General features: G+C 38.1%; 1 protein-coding gene across 1 annotated transcript in view; it reads right to left on the bottom strand.

Moving 5' to 3' along the window:
- The window catches only part of KPNA3 (karyopherin subunit alpha 3), an 86,091-nt gene that overhangs the window by 38,432 nt on the left and 24,161 nt on the right, over positions 1 to 23,498 (bottom strand). Inside the window, exon 2 of the mRNA XM_065896206.1 lies at positions 741 to 785. Coding sequence (XP_065752278.1) covers positions 741 to 785 — 45 coding nt within the window. The remainder of the gene's footprint in view (positions 1 to 740; positions 786 to 23,498) is intronic.

The following is a 23,498-nucleotide window of genomic DNA, read 5'->3' as shown; positions in this document are numbered from 1 at the left end:
CCATTTGATGCTAGTGACTCACTGAAAGAGTATGTACTCTCAGAATCAAGACCTTCTTTCTCTCTAAAACTGCAAAGTTTCAAGATGATAATTTAATATATGAGTTTTATGAGTTTTAGGAGTGAATTAGATCAAGAAAATCTAATCTAAGACAAACACAAAGATTTAGAAATAAGTTTCAAATCTATTTTTTTAATGTACATGTATATAGACAGAATTTATTATGTGTACTTTGTTAACTGGTAATTAAAATTTGCTTAAAATAAAATCTGCTTGCATGAAAATACAATCTAATGAAGGTAATTCAAAAATAATAGAAGAAAAGAAAATAAATTTTAACAGTAGTTGCATTCAATTGGTAAGATATAAGATTATTCTACTTTATTTTTCTAAAGTGTCTTTAACAAGCACATTTAACTTTTACATGAGGAAGGTGGAGGAATTCTGTCTAGCACATAGCCCACATAGAAAGAGGTTATTAAGAAAAAACAATAGTAACTTCATCAGATGTTGTGAGAATTTCAATGACAGTAGTAAAGTACTTCACACAGTGCCTGGTAACTCAATAAATGGAAGCTTCTATAAATGTATACCATTATAAATTATTTAATGATATATTATGCTGTGTAGTTTTAGGGATGCCTACTAATTTGCTGTAGTATTTTCATTATTCAAGTTATACAAAATTTTAACATCAGAAAAAATCTAATTATTTTTTATTAAACACAAATCACTCTTACCTTTCGCAGTTCAACTGTCACTTCATTTCTGTGTCTTCGCATTGTCTAAAAAGAAAGCCAAAAATTTCATAAGTATCTAAATATTGATACTGCTAGTACATAAATTAAGGTCTCTGGCATTTAAGATTTAAATTTAAGATTCTATTTTTAAAGATTAAGGATTAATCAGTTTTAGACTTTAAATGATGAACTACAGGAGGTTAAAAAGCCAAAACTCCTGTCTATTTTACTGGATATCTGTTGGTTAGTTTTGTGGGGAGTGGGAGGTAGAGCTTGGCTGCCTAGGATCCATCCCCGTTTCCTAACTGCACCCAGGTTTCTATGGGGAATTATATACTCTCCATTGTGTACAGTCTTGATGGAACCATCTATTAAAGCATCTCACTTTCTCCTAGCAAAAACAGGGCATGAGCTTAAACTCAGCCAGCAGAACTCTCCCCTATAACTCTAAACCTAGAGCAAAATGGAAAGAAAAAAAAAAAGCACATTAATTTCCAAAGGAAGCATTTGGACAAAGTAGTGAACCATGCCCATATCCTGAACTTGCTGTGTTCCTAGTTACCTGGTGTCCGTAACTCATTCTTTGAACCACCTCATATTCTTTTACTTTTCTGCTTTTTTCATCTTTTTATTATGGAAATAGAAAAGTTGAAGAGTAGCGGGCACAGAGAACACCCAGAGAGTAATTCAAACAACGGGACCCCAAGTGATGAGTGCACAGGGGCAGGGCCCCAGGACAGAGCCAGAGGAGGTGGAAGAAGCAGCCGGGCTGGGGGAGGAGCACAGGAGACCCAAAGAAGGTGTGTCCCAGAGGCCAGGTGCCGACGGGCGGACGAGCCACAAGGAAGCCACCAGAAACTCTGACAAGTGCTTGGGTGGAACCCTGGTGGGAAGGCTGCCATAGTTTCTAAAAAGCACCCAGCAAAGGTAACAGAGACGCTGAGTACTGGCAATCCTTTCAAGGAGTCTTGCTCCAGGACAGCAGTTTGGGAACCTCAGAGTCCACACTGGTGAGGAAGCAGGGTCCTCAGGGGCACAGCGGTCCAGGACACCTTTTGAGCACTTCTCAAGCATCGTGGCAGGCCCTTCTCACAGCAGCCCTGCTGGGTCGTCCTCATCGTCCCTGGTCCTCAGGTAAGAAAGCCTGTAGGGGTCCCCCGACTTTAAGGAGCGACTCCCGGCCTCTCCTGGGGATGGAGCCCCAGGGCCCTGTGGGCAGGCACCACCTTGCTCCATCTGCAGGTGCACCGTCTCTAGAGGCTTCTTCTTTCTCTGAGTCGGCAGGGCCTGCCCGGAACCCCCACCTCATATTCTTCTAATAAATTATGGTTTTGCTCTTAAGTCAGCCAGAGCTGATTTTTGATGCTTGCAACTAATGTATTCTATTGCAAACGATTCATGTTTAAAAAAAGTAAATGCCTCATTGTCATGGCCTTAAAATCACATAAAAATGAAAATAAATTTGGGATAGATATTTTGTATCAAAAGATAAAGAAGTATCCTTCTACAATTTACTAAGAGGCTCTATCAGGAATGTCTTAACAGGAATTAGTGAAATGACTAGATATCCCTTCTCCCATTGACATAGTGATATAATGGATTATTTTATTACACATACAAATATGATAAATGGTTACATTTTCAGAATAAAGGCTACATGTTATGGTATATTACTATTTTAATATACTGCTAGATTCAGTATGTTATTATTTTATTTAATGATTCTTTTGTTATGGTACCTCTGTCAAGTTTTCTTAAAGTGCAGTGATAAATTAATCTCTTTGCAGGGAAAAAATATCCCATGGAACACAAATTACAAACTTTGTTAAATACATTGAAATATTAACCTAGATATAAACTCGTGCTTAAATATAGATATATATTAAATATAAACAAAACTGCCAAACAAAATTCAAATTAGTAACATTTATTTAATGTGATGGAATGATGTACTGATAAAACTATTATCACTAATAGGGTTCAACAGTACAAAGAAAGAGCCCTGAATCTAATTCTATATTTAATATGTTTCTGCATTTAGGCTTCAACACTATCAATACAGAGAATGCTTTATGTATAAATTAATCATACAAACTGTAATAAATATTGAGCAATCAAATACCAATATTAATGAAGTGTTATTTGATCACTCTGTAAAGAAAGCTGTCTTTATTCACTTGAAGATTAGAATTGCACCAATTGTCAAAATTTGCCTGTATAAACATCTAATCCAATTGTTACTAGAGCTGAGAAGAAAAAGTATTTTCATTGTAATAACTATTACATTTAATCGTTTACAAATTGTTATAAGATAGTACACAACAAAAAGACCCAGGCAGCCTATCTCCTCCAAAATATGATCAAGTTACTGCTACACTGTAATTTCCATTAAAGTACTACTTCAGCTTGGATAGAAGTGATGAGTTAACTTCTGAAGTACTCTAAATTAGGAATCCATACTTCCCAGGGGGTTAGTTAGCATGTGAAGTGCCCAAATCAGAAGTTAGCTCCCAATTAGTAAGTGTTTTGAATATCAACATCTGAATTTAGACATGTGTTTGTTAATTAGCATAAAAGATGTTGGAAATAATTTTATATTGCTGAACTGGAATTCTTCAAGATATACGGATTAACTAGAAACACTGTACAAGTATCTTGATTCTTACCTGCTTGCGGTTTAAGAATCTGACAAGCCCTGCAATCTGTCTTCAGAGAAGTTTCTGGCTCTAAGCTTCCTTTTGATCCTGTGTCCCACCCCATCTTGGAGGATTCTGTCCGCTAATCCTAGTCAGATCTTTCTGGTATCTGCTGAGGGTTGAAGTTTTATTACAAGGTAGTAGAGTCTAAAAGAGCTAAACCCATAAAACAAGCTATATGACTTTTTGTGACTGCTTGCTAAAACATGTTTGTATGGGTGGTAAATTCTGTCTAAGGCTTGTTTTATTATTTTTTTATATATAACTCACTGGGAATTCCCTGGCGGTCCAGTGGTTAGGACTCAGCACTTTCACTACCAAGGGCCAGGATTCAATCCCTGGTTGGGGAATTGAGATCCCACAAGCCACACAGAGCGGCCAAAAAGAAAGAAAAAAAAGAAAAAAAATAACGTAACTCATTGATAGTAAAATTTCTAAGGAAAACCACCTATTGCCCTCACCTATCTATATAAAGGCCTCCTATTCATCCAAAAGAACCTATGAGTGTAAATGGCCAAATGGCTTAGGTCAGTTAACAACAGGTACTGACTACCATCTATGATACAAGTACCTTTGAGTTAGTCATCACTCATTCTCCTCTCTGTTTAAGTTACAGAAAAAGGCTTTTTCTTAGGGCCTCTCCTCCCTTACATTCTTCCCAAGTGAGCTCATCTACTCTTATGTCTTCGATTACTGTTTGAAGACCACTCCCAAATATCTATCTTTATTCAGCTCTCTTGCCTGGGCTTCAAATCTGTAAGTATAATATTCACTCATTTGATAAAAATTTACTAAATTCAACCAAAATGCTCCAGGACAATATGCCTGCAACTAGGAGGCAAGTATAGCAATTACAGTCTAGTACAGTGGTGAGCAAACTGCAGCCTATGGGCCAATTCTGGCAAGCTGTCTATTTTTGCAGGACCCCACAGGAATAGTTCGTATATTTTTAAGTGGTTACATTATAAATGATATTGTGTCTACATTAACTTAATTTTTGTCTCTTGGCCCACAAAGCCTACAATATTTACTATCTCTCCTTTTAAGAAAAAGTTTGCCAGCAGCTGTTCTAGGGAAGAAGATGGTAGTAATAAGCAGTAACACGAGTGTGTTAAATGTTAAGATAGGAAAGTAAATAATAAAGTTCTATATCAGAAGGAGACATGATCAGAGGGTCAGGAAAAGGCTCGTTGAAGAATTAAAATATGTGTGCACGTGTGTATGTTTAGGATTAGAGGACAGATGATTTTAAGGCCTCAAACTCAGCTGCTTATAAATATCACACCTGCTCCCCCATCTTCCCCTCCCAAAAAAACACCCCCTACGATTCCATGAATATTCCCAATATTAGGAAACAGTGCAATCATCCAAACCGTTGCACGAACCCGTATCCTGGGAGATCATCCATGTCTACTCACTCTCTCATTCTCTGACATCCAATGGAGTCACCAAAATAGGATTCAAACCTTCTAGCTTTATTGCCACTATCCTAGACTAAGCCACCATCATGTCACATGTCACCCGGATCACTACTAGTCTCCTAACTAGTCTCCTTCTATGCACTGAATCAGTTTTCCACAATGCAGCCAGATCATTCTTTTTTTTAATGCAAACCTGTGTTGCCATTCTCTTGAATAAAACCTCTCGATGGGACTTCCCTGGCGGTCTAGTGGTTAAGACTCTGTGCTTCCAATGCAGGGAGCGCAGGTTCAATCCCTGGTAGGGGAAATAAGATCCCACATGCCACACGGCCGAAAAAAAAGTTACCAGGACAGCCAAACCAAAACCCCATGGATAAAATCTACAAGATTGGGTGACAAGGTAACCCCACGAATTCTCAAATACAAGAGGGATCTGGTTAAATCACCAACTATAGGACTCACATGGGCTCAGCGTATCTGCAGAAGGGAACACAAGAGCAGAAGTTACTGGGTAACTGAAGGACTTGAGGGGAGGAGAACCCCAAATCATGAATCGTTAGAGTTTAGAAAGGCAATTTGAGAATAGCTGCAAATGGAAGGGATCTTCTGCACATGCTAACGTTGTAAAATACGACGAGAGTAGACTCAAAAACAAGGGGCTGAAGTCCCCCTACCTGGAAAAAGCCCTATAACTGAAAATAAATTTCCAGGAAAAGAATTCCAAGTGATCTGGGCTTCCCTGGTGGCGCAGGGGTTAAGAATCTGCCCGCCAATGCAGGGCACACGGGTTCGAGCCCGGGTCCTGGAAGATCCCACATGCCGCGGAGCAAGTAAGCCCGTGCACCACAACTACTGAGCCTGCGCTGTAGCACCCAGGAGCCACAACTACTGAAGCCTGCGCACCTAGAGCCCGTGCTCCGCAACAAGAGAAGCCGCCGCAAAGAAAAGCCCACTCACCGCAACAAAGAGTAGCCCCCGCTCTCAGCAACTAGAGAAAACCCGCGTGCAGCAGCGAAGACCCAATGCAGCCAAAAATTAAATGAATAAATTTATAAACAAACAAACAAAAGAAAAATTCCAAGTGATCAAGACATGCTCAATTGGGGCAAAGTAAAGAGAGGATCCAGATAAAAGTGGGTTAGTGAAACAAGAGCCAGATCTCAGAAAATAGGAAGATATATAAATAAATAAATATATATATATTTTTTTTTATTTAATCACTTAAAAAGGAACAGAAGAAGGGGGTCTAGAGTGGTAAAGCTAGAAAAGCTATTCTGACCCCCCACTCACTCCAAAGAGTTCAGGAAAACCTATTATAAAGTGTACAATATAAAAGGATTGGGGTCAAATTCTATGCCATAAGACACAAGGAGCAGAATGATGCAATAAAAGACTACCAAAAAGCTGTACCAACAAAACATGTAAAAATTATATCCTAGAGAATGATAGAAGATGTGAAAGAACATTATAATCAGAATTAGAAACACTCGGTAATGAGGTACTAGAAATCAGGAAGGTATTTGAAATAAAAGAAAAAAATATTTCAGAAAGGAAACCTAACCAAGAACAATAACACAACAGGTAATGCTTAAGAGATACAGAATGTGCAAAGAACTAAAATTTTAATAAAAAAGAAATGAAGGTGAAAATTATTAGAATTAAAGTGACAATAAAGATAATAATTAAAGGGAAAAATATCCTGAAACTAAAAGACTTGAAATAAAATACTGAAAAAGCACACAATGTACCTGGGAAATCAACCCAGAAAAACCAGTACCATGATATATTAGAAAGACTAATGGATTTCAAAAAAAAGAAAAAGAAAAAAAGAAAGAAAAGAAGAGAAAAGACAAGACAGATGCCTCTGGATGTCAGATATGTATACACACACACATATGGCAGATCTGATAAGTGAGTCCAACAAGGTCACAGGATACAAGATAAAAATATAAAAATCTATTTGTATGTCTATATACTAGCAATGAACACACAGGCATCAAAATTAAAAATACAGAGAATATTCTAATTTCATTCTTTTATATGTAGCTGTCCAGTTTTCCCAGCACCACTTATTTTTTTTTTAGTATTTATTTTGGCTGTGCTGAGTCTTAGTTGCAGCACACAGCATCTTCGTTGTGGCATGCAGAATCTTTAGTTGTGGCATGCGGACTTCTTAGTTGTGGCATGCAGACTCTTAGTTGCAGCATGAGGGATCTAGTTCCCTGACCAGGGATCAAACCCAGGCCCTCTGCATTGGGAGAGCGGAGACTTACCCACTGGACCACCAGAGAAGTCCTAGCATCACTTACTGAAGAAACTGTCTTTACTCCATTGTATATTTTTGCCTCCTTTGTCATAGATTAATTGACCATAGGTGTGTGGGTTCATTTCTGGGCTTTCTATCCTGTTCATTGATCTATATTTCTATTTTTGTGCCAGTGCCATACCGTTTTGATTACTTTAGCTTTGTAGTATAGTCTGAAGGCAGAGAGTCTGATTCCTCCAGCAATATACTAGCAATGAACACATGGGCATCAAAATTAAAAATACAAACAATATCATTAATAATCTCTCAAAAAAATAAATACTTAGGTACGAACCTAACAATACATGTACAGGATATAGATGTTGAAAATGATACAACACTGATGAAGGAATTCAAGAATCTAAAAAAAAATGGAGAGACACACTGTGTTCATGGATTGGTAGACTCAATTTGATGTCAATTCTCCTCACAATGATATACAGACTTAGCATAATTGCTTTCAAATCCCAGTAATACTAAAGTTTATACAGAAAGCCAAAGTAATTAGAATAGCTAAAATAATTTTGAGGAAAAAAAAAGTGGGAGGAATTAGTCTATCTAACTTCAAGATTTATTATATAGCTATAGTAATAAACACTTCTGTGATATTGGTGAAGAAATACATACACTGCTCAATGGAATAGAACAGAGAACACAAAACAGACTTACACAAGTATGCTCAGCTGACTTTTGACAAAGGTATGAAAGCAATTCAATGGAGGAAAGTTAGACTCTTCAACAAATGATGCTGTTCAGGTAGATATTGATAGACAAATATATGAACCTCAACTTAAGACTCATACCTTACACAGAAAATAAAACAAAATGAATCATGCTTAAAAGTAAAACTATAAACTAATTTTTTAGAAGAAAATTAAGAAAGAAACTTTAGGATCTAGAACTAGGCAAAGAGTTCTCAGACTTGACCCTAAAAGCATGATCCACAAAAGGAATAACTGGTAAACTGGACCTCATCAAAATGTTAACATTTTGCTCTGAGAAAGCTTCCATGTGGAGAGGATGAAAACACAAGCTAGAAACAGAAAAAAAAAATCTGCAAACCACACATATATGATAAAGGACTGGTATCTGGAATATACAGAGAACTCTTACTCAAAATTAGAATACACAATCAATTAAATTAGAAAACGGGCCAAAGAAATGAAGAGACATTTCATCAGAGGATATACAGATGGCAAATAAGTATATGAAAAGATGTTCAATGTTATTAGCCATTAGGGAAATGCAAATTAAAACCAAAATGAGTTATTACTACACACCTATCAGAACAGCTAAATTAAATAACTGAGACAACACAAATGCTGGGGAAGATGTGGAGAAACTCCTACATTGCTGGTGGGAATGTAAAACGATACCTGGAAAATCTTTTTTTTTTGTGGTACGCGGGTCTCTCACCGCTGTGGCCTCTCCCATTGCGGAGCACAGGCTCCGGACGCGCAGGCTCAGCGGCCATGGCTCACGGGCCCAGCCGCTCCGCGGCATGTGGGATCCTCCCAGACTGGGGCACAAACCTGTGTCCCCTGCATCGGCAGGCGGACTCCCAACCACTGCACCACCAGGGAAGCGCCCGGAAAATCATTTCTTAAAAAACTAAACATGCAAATACACTGTACTTAGCAACTACTGAACATTTATTCCAGAGAAATGAAAACTTATGTTCACAAGAAACCTGTACACAAGTGTTTATAGAAGCTTTATTCATAATAACCCAAACCTGGAACCCAGACATTCTTTGCAGTTTAAAGAAACTGTGGTACATCCATACCACGGAATGCTATCCAACAATAAAAAGGAATAAACTATTGATACAAGCGACAGCTTGGATGAATCTCCAGGGAATTATGCTAAGAGAAAAAAAGCCAATGCCAAAAGGTTATATACCATATAATTCCATTTATATAACATTCTTGGAGTAACAAAATTATAGAAATGAAGAAGAGATTAGTGGTTGCCAGGGGCTGAGGACGGGGCAGGATGGGAGGAAGTGAGCATGGCTACAAAATGGCCACATGAGAGATCCCTGTGGTGATGGAAATGTTTTATATCTTGACTGTGTAAATATCAATATTTTACTATAAAGCTGCAAGACGTTACCATTGGGGGAACTGAGTAAAGGGTCTCTCTGTATTGTGTTTTACAATTGCAGGTGATTCTACAATTATCTCAAAATAAAGGTCAATTTTTACAAACTTTTAAAGGGAACTCCCTGGCGGTCCAGTGGTTTAGGACTCAGTGCTTTCACTGCCGAGGGCACGGTTCAATCCCTGGTCCCACAAGCTGCACAGCACAACCACAAAAATAAATAAAACAAGCAAACCTTTTTTTAAAAAAACCTTTCTAAAAAAAGGGTATATTTTACATCAGATGCTGAGAAGGAGGGGAAGAAGAGGTCACTACCAATTTCCAAAATGCACAAAATAGGGAAGCAGTAGATAATAACTAAAAGAGAATGGACTAAATAAAGCTAACTAACCACCATAACAAAAATATAAACCTTCTAAAATATCAAAAAACATACTGAAAGGGCTTCCCTGGTGGCGGAGAGGTTTAGAATCCGCCTGCCAATGCAGGGGACATGGGTTCAAGCCCTAGCCCGGGAAGATCCCACATGCGGTAGAGCAACTAAGCCCATGTGCCACAACTACTGACTGAGCCTGTGCTCTAGAGCCCACGAGCCACAACTACTGAGCCCACGTGCCACAAGTACTGAAGCCCATGCACCTAGAGCCCACGCACCTAGAGTCCATGCTCCACAACAAGAGAAGCCACCGCAATGAGAAGGCCATGTGCCGCAACGAAGAGTAGCCCCCGCCTGCCACAACTAGAGAAAGCCCGCGTGGAGCAACAAAGACCCAATGCAGCCAAAAATAAATTAAGGAAAAAAAAAAAAAAAGACCCAAAGCTTTCTCTAAAAAAAAAAAAAAAAAAAAATACTGAAAGAAATACATAAAATAGATTGCATAGAACTATTTTACACATAAATATATGGGAATAGGGAGGAAATAAGGTAGAGAGCTCAAGGAAACTAGGCTACATTTGACTTTAGAACCGTACGAAAAAGAATCATATATGTGTATGACAAAATTAAACTTTAAGAAAAAGCAATCCATAAAAATTTTTTAAAATTTATGAACCTAAATGTGCATCCAGTTGGTAGCATAGTCATACTGTCCTATGTAACTTTTCAACACAGAAATCTGTATATCCCCAGTCAACCCTAAAGACAAGAGAAGCCTGCATTTGTATAATTGACACTTTATTAAAATTTTGTCCTTTTCAAAACACAGGCCCTGGGTTTCCCTGGTAGTGCAGTGGTTGAGAGTCCACCTGCCGATGCAGGGGAAGTGGGTTCGTGCCCCGGTCCAGGAAGATCCCACATGCCACGGAGCGGCTGGGCCCGTGAGCCATGGCCGCTGAGTCTGCGCATCCAGAGCCTGTGCTCCGCAACGGGAGAGGCCACAACAGTGAGAGACCCACATACCGCAAAAAAAAAACAACAAAAAACAAAAAACACAGGCCCTATAGAACATATTGTTTACATATAATTTCATGTGGTTTCAGAGCCATCAGAAAGCCTCTATCAACTCCAGGTTAAGACTCTCTATAACAAAAATAAATAAATAATTTCACAAAAGGACAGAAAGGAACTTTTTGGGGTGATGGAAGTATTCTAAAACTGATTTTGGTGATGGCTGCACAACTGAAAAATTTACTAAAATTCAAACTTTATACTAACAATGAGAAAATTATACTATATATAAACTATACCTAAATAACCCTGTTTTTAAAATTCTCTACAATACCGATATTTATATACTTGTTCCTTGGGCTACCCAGTCTGTTTTTCTAAATACACTAATTGAAGCAAATGTAAAAATTTTATTTGGGGAGAAGGAGGTAGAAGGCTACATAAGGATATAAAATTGGCCTGTCAAGTGGTGATACAGTTAGAAAACAATAGCTCTGGGACAATAAAAACTAAATTTGCCACCAACTGGTTCATTCATGTTTCAAGGTATTTATGACAAAGCTGACTTCTGAAAATCAATGGAAGCCCCAGGGCAGTGAAATGATAATCTTCAATGTGCTGAAGGAACATTAACTTCAAACTCAGAATTCTTATAAAGAAGGAGTTGTAGAATTTAAATACCACCACTTTACAACAGTTAACAAATTAATGGATCTAGGCAATGTTCATCAATGGTTGCTAATATCACAAAAAGAAAGAACCTAACATTATGTACCATCTAATAAAAATTATGTACCACCTAATAAAAATGATATGTTACCCATGAAAGTGAAAAGCCAACCCATGGAAAGAGAAAAGATTTGCAAATCATATATCTGATAAGGGACTTGTATCTAGATGACATAAATGGACCCTTACTATTCAATAATAAGACAATACAATTTTAAAATGAACAAAGGATCTGAATAGACAGTTCTCCAAAGATAAACAAATGGTCAATAAGCACATGAAAAGATGTTCAACATAATTAGCAATCAGAGAAACAGAAATCAAAATCACGAGACACCCATTAAAATGGATAAAATAAAGAAGACAGCTAAGTACTGGTGAGAATGTGGAGAAACTGGAAACTCTCATACACTGCTGGTGGGATTGCAAAATGGTGTAGCCACTGAAAAACAGTCTGGGTGCTCCTCAAAAGGTTAAAAACATTGAGTCATGACATGATTTAGCAACTCTACTCCTAGTATATACCCAAGAGATATGAAAACATGCCTGAACAAAAACTTGTACATGAATGTTCATAGCAACTCTATCCACAATAGCCAAAAAGTGGAAATAAATGTCCATCAACTGATGAATACATACATATAATGTGGTATATCCATACAATGGAATCATTCAGCAATACAAAGGAATGAAGTACTAACGTATACTAATAACATGCAAGAACCTTGAAAACATTATGCTAAATGAAAGAAGTCAGTCACAAAAGGCAACATATTATATGATTCCATTTATATAAATGTCCTGAATAGACAAATCTATAAAGATAGAAAGTAGATTAAGGAATTCCCTGGCGGTCCAGTGGTTAGGGCTCCACGCTTCCACTGCAGGGGGCACAGGTTTGATCCCTGATTCCACATGCCTAGCTGCACGGAAAGGAAGGGAGGGAGGAAGATTAGTTGGGGGGGAGGAGGGAATGGGGAATGAATCCTAAAGGACGTAACATTCCTTTTTGTGGTAATGAAAATATTCTAAAATTGGATATGGTGATGGTTGCACAACGCATATTTAGTATGAATATGCTAAAAATAAGCATACTGAGCAGATATGAAAATGTATGTGAATTATATCTCAAAATGTTTGGTTTTTTTATAGTATATAATACCACATACAAATCAGACCTGGGGAAGGGAGGGAGCGAGGAAGAAAGGAAGGAAGGAAGGAAGGAAGGGAGGGAGGGAAGGAGGGAAGGAGGAAGGGAGGGAGGGAGGGAGGGAGGGAGGGAGGGAGGGAGGGAGGAAAGAAAGAAAGAAAGAAAGAAAGAAAGAAAGAAAGAAAGAAAGAAAGAAAGAAAGAAAGAAAGGAAAAAGAAAGAAAGAAAGAAAGAAAGAAAGAAAGAAAGAAAGAAAGGAAAGAAAGAAAGAAAGAAAGAAAGAAAGAAAGAAAGAAAGAAAGAAAGAAAGAAAGAGAAGGAAGGAAGGAAGGAAGGAAGGAAGGAAGGAAGGAAGGGTACAAAGCCTTTAAATTTAACAACCAATTTACAGGAAATAAAAAGAACAGGACATACTAAACATCAAGAGGTTGCAATCAGGAAAATTCAGGATAAACAACCCCATTTCTCTAACAACAACAAACAACAAGGCAAAAAGGGAAGGGGGAGTGGCTTGGGAAATGGAGCAAGAACCTATAGATTGACAGAGATTTAAAAGACATATCAACCAATCACAATACATGGACCTTATCTGGATACTGATCCAAACAAACTATAATGTGATTTATACGTACATTAGCACGTGTTCGTGTGTGTTATATATAAAAGACAGCTGGGGAAATCTGAACACTGGATATTTAATACTAAGTTACTACTATTATGTTTAGCTGTAATTTTAAAAATTACTAAATTTTAAAGATATATTATAAAGTATATACAGATTAGAGTAGAAAATAAATTCACCAATAGAAGATATCCCTTAAATAAACCCAAACATACATGGACACTCAATATGATAGAGATGGCATTGCAGACAACTGGGAAAAAGAGGCCATTCAATAAATGGTCCTGAGCCAAATAATTATCCATGTGGGGGAAAAAAAGAAACTAGATACCTACTATACCACCATACAGAAAAGTCAACTCCAGATGGTTTGAAAATTTATAAAAGCAACAGTGAGTTTTTAAAGAAAAATATCTTTACGATCCCTAAGTGGAGAAAGATTTCTTAAGCATAATACAAAAATGCTAAAACCAGAAGGATAACTTCATTAAAATTTAGAATTTCTGTTCTTTGAAAGATGCCACACAGAAAGTGAAAAAAGAAACCAAACCAGAAGAATACTTGAAGCATGAACAATGATTAATAAATACCCGGAATATACAAAGTACTCACACATCACTGGGAAGACAGGAGAAAGACAAGAAAAGGCATTTCAAAGAAGATAAAACAATAATGCCAACATGAAAAGGTGGTCAACCTCATTACTCAGGAAGATACAAATTAAGACCACAGTGAGACACCATTTTGCACTCAAGATTGCCAAAACATTAGTAGGTATAACATCACCGAGTGTTCATGAAGATGTAGAGCAACTGGTGAGATGTCAGTTGGTACAAACATTTTGGGGAGAAAATTTGGCAAAATATAGTAAAGATGAAAAATACCCAAGTACACAACAATTCTACTCCAAGGTATATAAATCCTACAGAAATTCTTACATATACTCATCATGAGATATATATAAGTGGTTTCTGGCATCATTGGTTTGTAATGGCAAAAAATTTTGAAAACAACTCAAATGTTCATTAAAAAGAAAACAAATGAATTGTGAGACAATAATTACTCAGCAATGAGGATGAACGAACTACAGCTACACAAATGAATCCAGAAATGTTAAAAAAAATTTTTTATCTTTTCCTGTTACAAATACAGTATGAATATTTCATATAAAAAAACAAGCAAGCAAAATTAAATGCTATGTTATTTCAGGATACAGATATATGGTAAATCTGGAAAAGCAAAGTAATGATTTACACACATTTATGACAGTGGCTTACTTTTTTTTTTTTCTTTTATATGTGGAATTAAATCACACATGCTCTGGCTCTGGAGTCACACATGCAATTTCACTACAACACAGAGGCCCAACCCTCAGGGTACAAGTCCCCCAGCCCTGCCATGGCCAGTACAGCGACAGGAGGATTGAACAAGAATGTCACTACTTAGGTGTGGATTACTTCTGGTAGGAAGCTAGGGATGGGAATCAGAGACATAGCTTTTGTTCTAGTTCTTAAATTGAGTACTGGATTCATGGATATTTCTTTTATTATTGCTTCAAAATTTATATCTACATTATCTATTTTTGTATATCAAATGTTACAAAATTTTTTTTAATGTTTAAAGGGAAGAAAATAGCACTACTGATATACAACCATGCGTTTGAGTTGTCAATAGTTGTGATCCATTGACATTTTGCCTCCCATCTCACTTGTGACCAGTAGCATCAACACACCAAACTGGAGTCATGCAGAGTGTAAACTAATACTAATAATTCCCCATCAGATTTCAGTCCTAAGAATGTGATCCAGAAAACACTGACAATCTCAGTATCACTCCAGTCTAATTCAAACTCTCATTCACCTTCTCATACTACACTTTGCCCTGGGTTAGTAGTTCTCAAATTTTTAGCCTGCATCAGAATAAACTGGCTTTGTTAAAACACACTGCTGCGCTCCATTCCCAGATTTCTCAGCAACAGGTCTGGGGTAAGGGTTAAGAATTTGTTCCAAACAAGATCCCAGATGAGGACTTCCCTGGTGGTGCAGTGGTTAAGAATCCACCTGCCAATGCAGGGGATTTGGGCTCGAGCCCTGGTCTGGGAAGATCCCACATGCTGTGGAGCAACTAAGCTCGTGCACCACAACTACTGAGCCCGTGTGCCACAACTACTGAAGCCCACGTGACTAGAGTCCGTGTTTCGCAACAAGAGAAGCCACCACAATGAGAAGCCCGCGTACCGCAACAAAGAGTAGCCCCCGCTCGCCTCAACTAGAGGAAGCCCGCGCATAGCAATGAAGACCCAACGCAGCCAAAAATCAATCAATCAATAAATAAATAAAATAAAAAAGATCCCAGACGATGCTGATGTTGATGCTGCTGGCCCAAGGAACCACACTCTTAATCACTGCTCTAGGTTTTATTTTCTTCCATAAAATATCCAACAAAATTATCATTAAATTAGAAAGTATCCAAAATTATACTGAACAATTTTCCTCTAAGGTTTAATGTAAATTATTCAACACACACTGAATACATATTGTACAAATTACATGAGTGCACTATCCTACAATGGCACAATACAGTGGTTAGAAACGTTTGTTCTGGAGTCGGCGGTCTAGGGTTAAATTCTGGCTCTCCCACGCGCAAAGCTGATGACACTCTGGGAATGTTACTGGTCTCTCTACCTCAGCTCCTTTCTCTATGAAATAATAACAGTGCCTCATAGGATTATTGCGGCAAATGAGTCAAATTCATGTTAAATGTTTATAATGGGAACAGTGCGTGGCATAGAAAGCCCTCAAAGAATATTAGCTGTCTTCATCATCATTAATGATGCTTCCATATTCCTCATGTGTCAGCATCAATGTTGCATCTATCTCCATACCACTTCAAGACCACTGCTTCTACCCAGCTGTGGAAAAGGTTTATACCATTTAACCATATCACCTTGTGCCCATTCTCACTTCTGTCACCAGTGCCCTTATAATCACTAACGACTAGCAGCTGGCTTAGTTTTCCTCTCTCAAATCAAGTTCTGACCACATCCCTGGTGTCTTCAACAACACTTCAAACAGCCCAGTTCAACAGGCTGGCCAGGTACAGGTTCTTCTTTTTTTCTAAGTTTCCAGCAATCCTTTCATCAAGAACCAGCCAGAGATCTGCCAGTCCAATCAGGATAAATTTTGGATGTTTTACATTTCATTCAAAAACTCTGGAACGGTCAACATTTTAATATGAAATGGGTAGACTTTCCCTTAAACACTATGTACAATGTTCTCTAATTTGAAGAATCTCTGACCCTAGTGGCAAAACTCTCCCTACATCCAATTAAGGCATTAAACAATTTCCCATTAATTAGCCATTTGACAGACTGACCTAGATCCACAAAGATTACTTTAGTCTCTTAGCTCCTTGACTTTCTCCCAATTTATTAACCCCTTCCTGTTTTTGCTTCATTCTCACATAGTCCTCATACTTCAACACCTTTGCCCCTTGTATTTCAATCTTGTTGCCCTGGCAAAAAGCTAACCTTGGGTCACTTCAAGTCTCACTGCAAAAGCTGGGCTGCTAAATGTTGCAAGTGAAAACAAAAACAAACCTCAACCTCCAATATGGGTATTATCAACTATAGGTCTCCAATCTCAATTAAACTCTCAATGCTTGCTGTTTGGAAATCTTTCCAGCCTTCCCTAGGTAGGTTTTGTACAAAAAGTTACTGCTCTCAAGCCCCCTTTTCCATACCCTCCTTCCTCTCTGCAGAAAACCAGGCCTTCTGTTTATTTATTTTTATTGGAGTATAACTGCTTTACAATGTTGTGTTAGTTTCTGCTGTACAATGAAGTGAATCAGCTATATGTACACACATACCCCCTCCCTCCCACCCATCTAGGTCATCACAGAGCACCAAGCTGAGCTCCCGATACTATACAGCAGGTTCTAACTAGCTATTTTACTCTTGGCAGTGTATATATGTCAATCCTAATCTCCCAATTCGTTCCCTCCCCCACCACCCCTGGCATCCACATGTCTGTTTTCTATGTCTGCGTCTCTATTCCTGCCCTGAAAATAGGTTCATCTGTACCATTTTTCTAGATTCCACATATATATGCGTTAATATACGATATTTGTTTCTCTCTTTCTGACTTACTTCACTCTGTATGACAGACTCTAGGTCTATCCACATCTCCACAAATGACCCAATTTTGTTCCTTTTTATGGCTGAGTGATATTCCCCAATTTCGTTCCTTTTTATGGCTGAGTGATATTCCACTGTATATATGTACCACATCTTTATCCATTCATCTGTTGTTGGACATTTAGGTTGTTTCCATGTCCTGGCTATTGTAAATAGTGCTGCAATGAACATTGGGGTACATGTGCCATTTTGAACTATAGTTTTCTCAAGGTATATGCCCAGTAGTGGGATTGCTGGGTCATATGGTAGTTCTACTAGTTTGTTAAGGAACCTCCATACTGTTCTCCATAGTGGCTGTATCAGTTTACATTCCCACCAACAGTGTAAGAGGGTTCCCTTTTCTCCACACAGTCTCCAGGATTTATTGTTTGTAGATTTTATGATGATGGCCATTCTGACTGGTGTGAGGTGATACCTCACTGTAGTTTTCATTTGCATTTCTCTGATAATTAGTGATGTTGAGCAGCTTTTCATGTGCCTCTTGGCCATCTGTATGTCCTCTTTGGAGAAATGTCCATTTAGGTCTTCTGCCTATTTTTTGATTGGATTGTTTGTTTTTTTAATATTGAGCTGTTTATATATTTTGGATATTAATCCTTTGTCCATTGATTCGTTTGCAAATATTTTCTCCCATTCTGACAGTTGTCTTTTGGCTTTGTTTATAGTTTCCTTTGCTGTGCAAAAGCTTTTAAGTTTCATTAGGTCCCAGTTGTTTACTTATTATTTTGTTTATTTCCATTACTCTAGGAGGTTGGTCAAAAAAGATCTTGCTATGATTTATGTGGAAGTGTGTTCTTCCTGTTTTCCTCTAAGAGTTTTATAGTGTCTGGTCTTACATTTAGGTCTTTAATCCATTTTGAGTTTATTTTCGTGCATGGTGTTAGGGAGTCTTCTAACTTCATTCTTTTACATGTAGCTGTCCAGTTTTCCCAGCACCACTTATTGAACAGACTGTCTTTTCTCCATTGTATATCCTTGCCTCCTAGTTGACCAAAGGTGTGTGGGTTTATCTCTGGGCTTTCTATCCTATTCTATTAATCAATATTTCTGTTTTTGTCAGGCCTTCTATTTATTAAGAAAAAAGAAACCATTAGATAGTAGCAATTCCCTCAACTTCATTTCATGCACTGCACCTCCACATTTCCTCCTCAATCCCATCCCCAATAAACTGCAACTTCAAACATCCTTCTTTCCTTTCATTCTAACACAGTGACAGGGTCTGTCTTTCTGGGTTTTTTTTGCGGTACGCGGGGCCTCTCACTGTTGTGGCCTCTCCCGTTGCGGAGCACAGGCTCCGGACACGCAGGCTCAGCGGCCATGGCTCACGGGCCTAGCCGCTCCGCAGCATGTGGGATCTTCCCGGACTGGGGCACGAACCCGTGTCCCCTGCATCAGCAGGCGGACTCTCAACCACTGCGCCAACAGGGAAGCCCCTGTTTGTAGATTTTTTGATGATGGCCATTCTGACCACTGTGAGGTGATACTTCATTGTAGTTTTGATTTGCATTTCTCTAATGATTAGTGATGTTGAGCATCCTTTCATGTGTTTGTTGGCAGTCTGTATATCTTCTTTGGAGAAATGTCTATTTAGGTCTTCTGCCCATTTTCGGATTGGGCTGTTTGTTTTTTTGATATTGAACTGCATGAGCTGCTTGTATATTTTGGAGATTAATCCTTTGTCAGTTGCTTTGTTTGAAAATATTTTCTCCCATTCTGAGTGTTGTCTTTTTGTCTTGTTTATGGTTTCCTTTGCTGTGCAAAATCTTTTAATTTTCATTAGGTCCCATTTGTTTATTTTTGTTTTTATTTCCATTTCTCTAGGAGGTGGGTCAAAAAGGATCTTGCTGTGATTTATGTCATAGAGTATTCTGTCTATGTTTTCCTCTAAGAGTTTTATAGTGTCTATCTTTACATTTAGGTCTTTAATCCATTTTGAGTTTATTTTTGTGTATGGTGTTAGGGAGTATTCTAATTTCATTCTTTTACATGTAGCTGTGCACCACTTATTGAAGAGGCTGTCTTTTCTCCATTATATATTCTTGCCTCCTTTATCAAAGTATAAGGTGACCATATACGCGTGGGTTTATCTCTGGACTTTCTATCTTGTTCCACTGATCTATATTTCTGCTTTTGTGCCAGTACTCAGCTAGCATTTTAAAAAACTGAGCAAATTTTTCACTTTACAGATAACTTTGTTTATTTTTATTTTTTTTTTATTTTTTGTGGTACACGGGCCTCTCACTGTTGTGGCCTCTCCCCCTGCGGAGCACAGGCTCCGGACGCGCAGGCCCAGCGGCCATGGCTCACGGGCCCAGCGGCTCCGCGGCATGTGGGATCTTCCCGGACCGGGGCATGAACCCGTGTCCCCTGCATCAGCAGGCGGACTCTCAACCACTGCGCCACCAGGGAAGCCCCTACAGATAACTTTGCAATGGGATTCCTTTAAAACATAAGTTGTCCTGATTAACACAAGAGGGCTGGAAAGATAGAACTAGACGATAGGTCTTTATGTTTCAAAGAGTTCAAAATTTTAGAGCAATACCAGGAAATAATTTAATGCAAGAATGCTACCCAAAATAGAGAAAGGAGAATTGTTACACATTATGAATATATTCAATATCTTAACTGTGGTGATGGGTTCATGAGAATATACATGTCAAAGCTTATCAAACGTGTACTTTAAATATGTACGGTTTACTGTATGTTAATTATACCTCAAAGAGCTGCTTTTAAAAAAATAAGCCTTAGTGAATATGACTCAAACTATTAAAAAACCATATTTCTATGTACCTTTTTAAGGTATTAAAGCTACAGGAGTGATGCAATGGAAAGAGTACCTGAATGGTTGTGCCACTAGTTATGTGATCTTGAGCACATTACTTAACCTCTCTGAACTCCAGATTCCTTATTTAAGAAATGAAGATACCATGATCTATCTCCCTGGGACAGTACAGTGAAAGTATTTGCAATAACTGGTCCTTCATGATGTCTACGAAATACGATTTGTTATTTACTCTACAAAGTAGGTGTACATATATAAGCCATTCATTCAAACTTATGTTTTAGTAATTCATCAATTATCAATGTGAGTACCAAAAGCAAACATATCTACCTTATATATAACCTAAATCAAGGTCCAAAATGTACATACCTCTATTATCATTTTCATCTTTCTACTTTCAAGCTACTTGTATCTTTATATTTAAAATGCAGCTATTGGGACTTCCCTGGTGGCACAGTGGTTAAGAATCCGCCTGCCAATGCAGGGGACACGGGTTCGAGCCCTGGTCCGGGAAGATCCCACACGCCAAGGAACAACTAAGCCCGCAAGCCACAATTACTGAGCCTGTGCTCTAGAGCCCACAAGCCACAACTACTGAAGCCCGCGCGCCTAGAACCCTGCTCCACAACAAGAGAAGCCACCACAATTAGAAGCCTGTGCACACAACAAATAGTAGCCCTCGCTCACTGCAACTAGAGAAAGCCCACACACAGCAACGAAGACTTAACACAGCCAAAAAATAAATAAAAATAAAATGCAGCTATTGTGGGCAGTATATAGTTGGGTCTTGCTTCTTAATCCAGTCTGACAATTTCTGCCTTTTAATTAGAGTACTTTAGCTCATTTATATTTAATGTAATTATTGATGGGGCTGAAATTAGGCATTTGTTGTCCTATTTTTGTTTTCTATTGTCTCATCTATTTTTTGTCTGTTTCTCTACTCCCACTTGCCTGCCTTCTTTTAGGTTAATCAATTTTTTTTAGTATTCTGTTTGATTGCTCTACTAGCCTTTTAGGTTTGCCTTTTAATTTTTTTTATTAGTTTTCTCACTAGGGATTACAATTTGAATCTTTAACTTTAAACAATCTATATAGAATTAATGTTCTACTACTCAACTTAAACTAAATGGCCCAGCATTTGTGCATGTGTGTGTGCGTGCATGCACGTGTGCACACCACACGTGCATGCATAATACAGCAGATTGCCAAGCATTTGGGCAGATCTTACAATCAAATTTTAGGACTCACTCTCTTCATAGCTCCTGATCTTCCAGGATTTCTGGCTGTTTTGTCAGCCTGGAACTCTGTACTCTTATACTTCGAGCCAATAAGACTGTAGTATTCTGCACCAAGAAGTGGGACGATTATAGAGTGACCCTCATACTAAAACCCACTAACTCACAAATTTCATCAGATGGTTATGTTTTAAGAATCGGCTCACCTCCAGTTTCTGCCTGCTTTTGATCACTCTCCAGTACCTTTAAGTGAAAATTTTAATATATTTTGTCCAGGGGGCTTCCCTGGTGGCACAGTGGTTGAGAGTCCGCCTGCTGATGCAGGGGACACGGGTTCGTGCCCCAGTCCGGAAAGATCCCACATGCCGCAGAGCGGCTGGGCCCATGAGCCATGGCCGCTGAGCCTGTGCATCCGGAGCCTGTGCTCCGCAATGGGAGAGGCCACAACAGTGAGAGAACTGCGTACTGCAAAAAAATATATATATGTGTGTGTATATATATATATATATATATATTTTGTCCAGAGTTTATAGTTGTTCAATAACTCTAAGGTACTGCAGCATTACTGGAAGACAGAACTCCATGTTACTCTTATTACATGCAGTTTTCCATTCTGAATGCCTTCATTAAGTAAGGTAATTTGTGCTAGTATTAGGCATAATTTGCCTTTTTCTTTAGTAATAGCTTTATTCAGATATAATTCACATATCATAAAATTCACCTTTGAAATGTAAGTTCAGTGGGTTTCAATATATTTAGAGTTGTGCAACCATCAACATTTTCCTACCACAAAAAAACCCACACACCCTTTATCATTCATTCCCCATACACCTACTCTATATCCCTTGGCAAACACAAATCTACTTTCTGTATCTATGAATCTGACTGCCTGGCCATTTCATATAAATGGAATCATAATATGTGCGCCTTTTGTTGGTTTGGCTTCTTTACTTAGCATAATGATTTTGAGATTCATCCACGTTGTAGCATATGTCAGTACTTGTTTTTGCTGCTGAATAATATTCCATTGAATGGATATACCACATTTAGTAGAATTTACCAGTGAAGCCTTCTGGTCCTGGGCTTTTCTTTGTGGGAAGTTTTATGATTATGAATGCAATCTCTTTACTTGCTACAAAGTCTATTCCGATTTTCTATTTCCTCTTGAGTCAGTTTGGTAGTACGTGTCTTTCTAGATATTTTTCCATCTCATCTAGGTTATGTAATTTGCTGGCTTATAATTGTTCACAGTATTCTCTTAGTATCTGTTTTATTTCTGTAAGGTAATTTTTTCATCAGTCTAGCTAAAGGTTTGTGAATTTTGTTGATACTTTCAAAGAAACAACTTCTGGTTTCATTGATTTTCTCTATTGTTTTTCTCTTCTATTTCATTTCAGTTATACTTCTTTTTTATTTATTATTTTTATTTATTCATTTATTATTTATGTTTGGCCGCGTTGGGTCTGCGTCTCTGTGCACGGGCTTTCTCTAGTTGCGGCGAGTGGGGGCTACTCTTCGCTGCTGTGTGCGGGCTTCTCATTGCAGTGGCTTGTTGCGGAGCACAGGCTCTAGGCGCACAGGCTCACTAGTTGTGGCACATGGGCTTAGTTGCTCCGTGGCATGTATGGGATCTTCCCAAACCAGGGATCAAATCCGTGGTCCCCTGCACTGGCAGGCAGATTCTTAACCACTGTGCCACGAGGAAAGTCCCTATACTTTTTATTTTAATGTAAGTATTTACAGCTATAAATTTTCCTGAGTACTGTTTTAGCTTCATCCAGTAAATTTTGATATGTTGTGTTTTCATTTCATTCATCTCAAAGTGTTTTCTAATTCCCTTGCGATTTATTTGACCCACTGGTTATTCAGAATGTGTTATTCAATTTCCACATTATTTGTGAATTTTCCAAGTTTCTTTGTTATTGATTTCTAATTTTATTCCACTGTGGTCAGAGAACATACTTAGTATGATTTTAATATATTTTTTTAATTTGCTGAGACTTCTTTTATGGCCTAATGTAACATGATCTATCCTGTAGAATATTCCATGTGAACTTGAGAAGAAGTGTATTCTGCTGCTGTTGCATGAATGGTATACAGATGTCTGTTATGTAGCCAAAACAATCCTGAAAG

This window comes from Phocoena phocoena, chromosome 18 (genome assembly GCF_963924675.1).
Source record: "Phocoena phocoena chromosome 18, mPhoPho1.1, whole genome shotgun sequence".
Taxonomy (NCBI): Eukaryota; Metazoa; Chordata; class Mammalia; order Artiodactyla; family Phocoenidae; genus Phocoena; species Phocoena phocoena.
The sequence above is the reverse complement of the archived record's forward strand: the minus strand, read 5'-3'. Positions and strand labels throughout refer to the sequence as shown.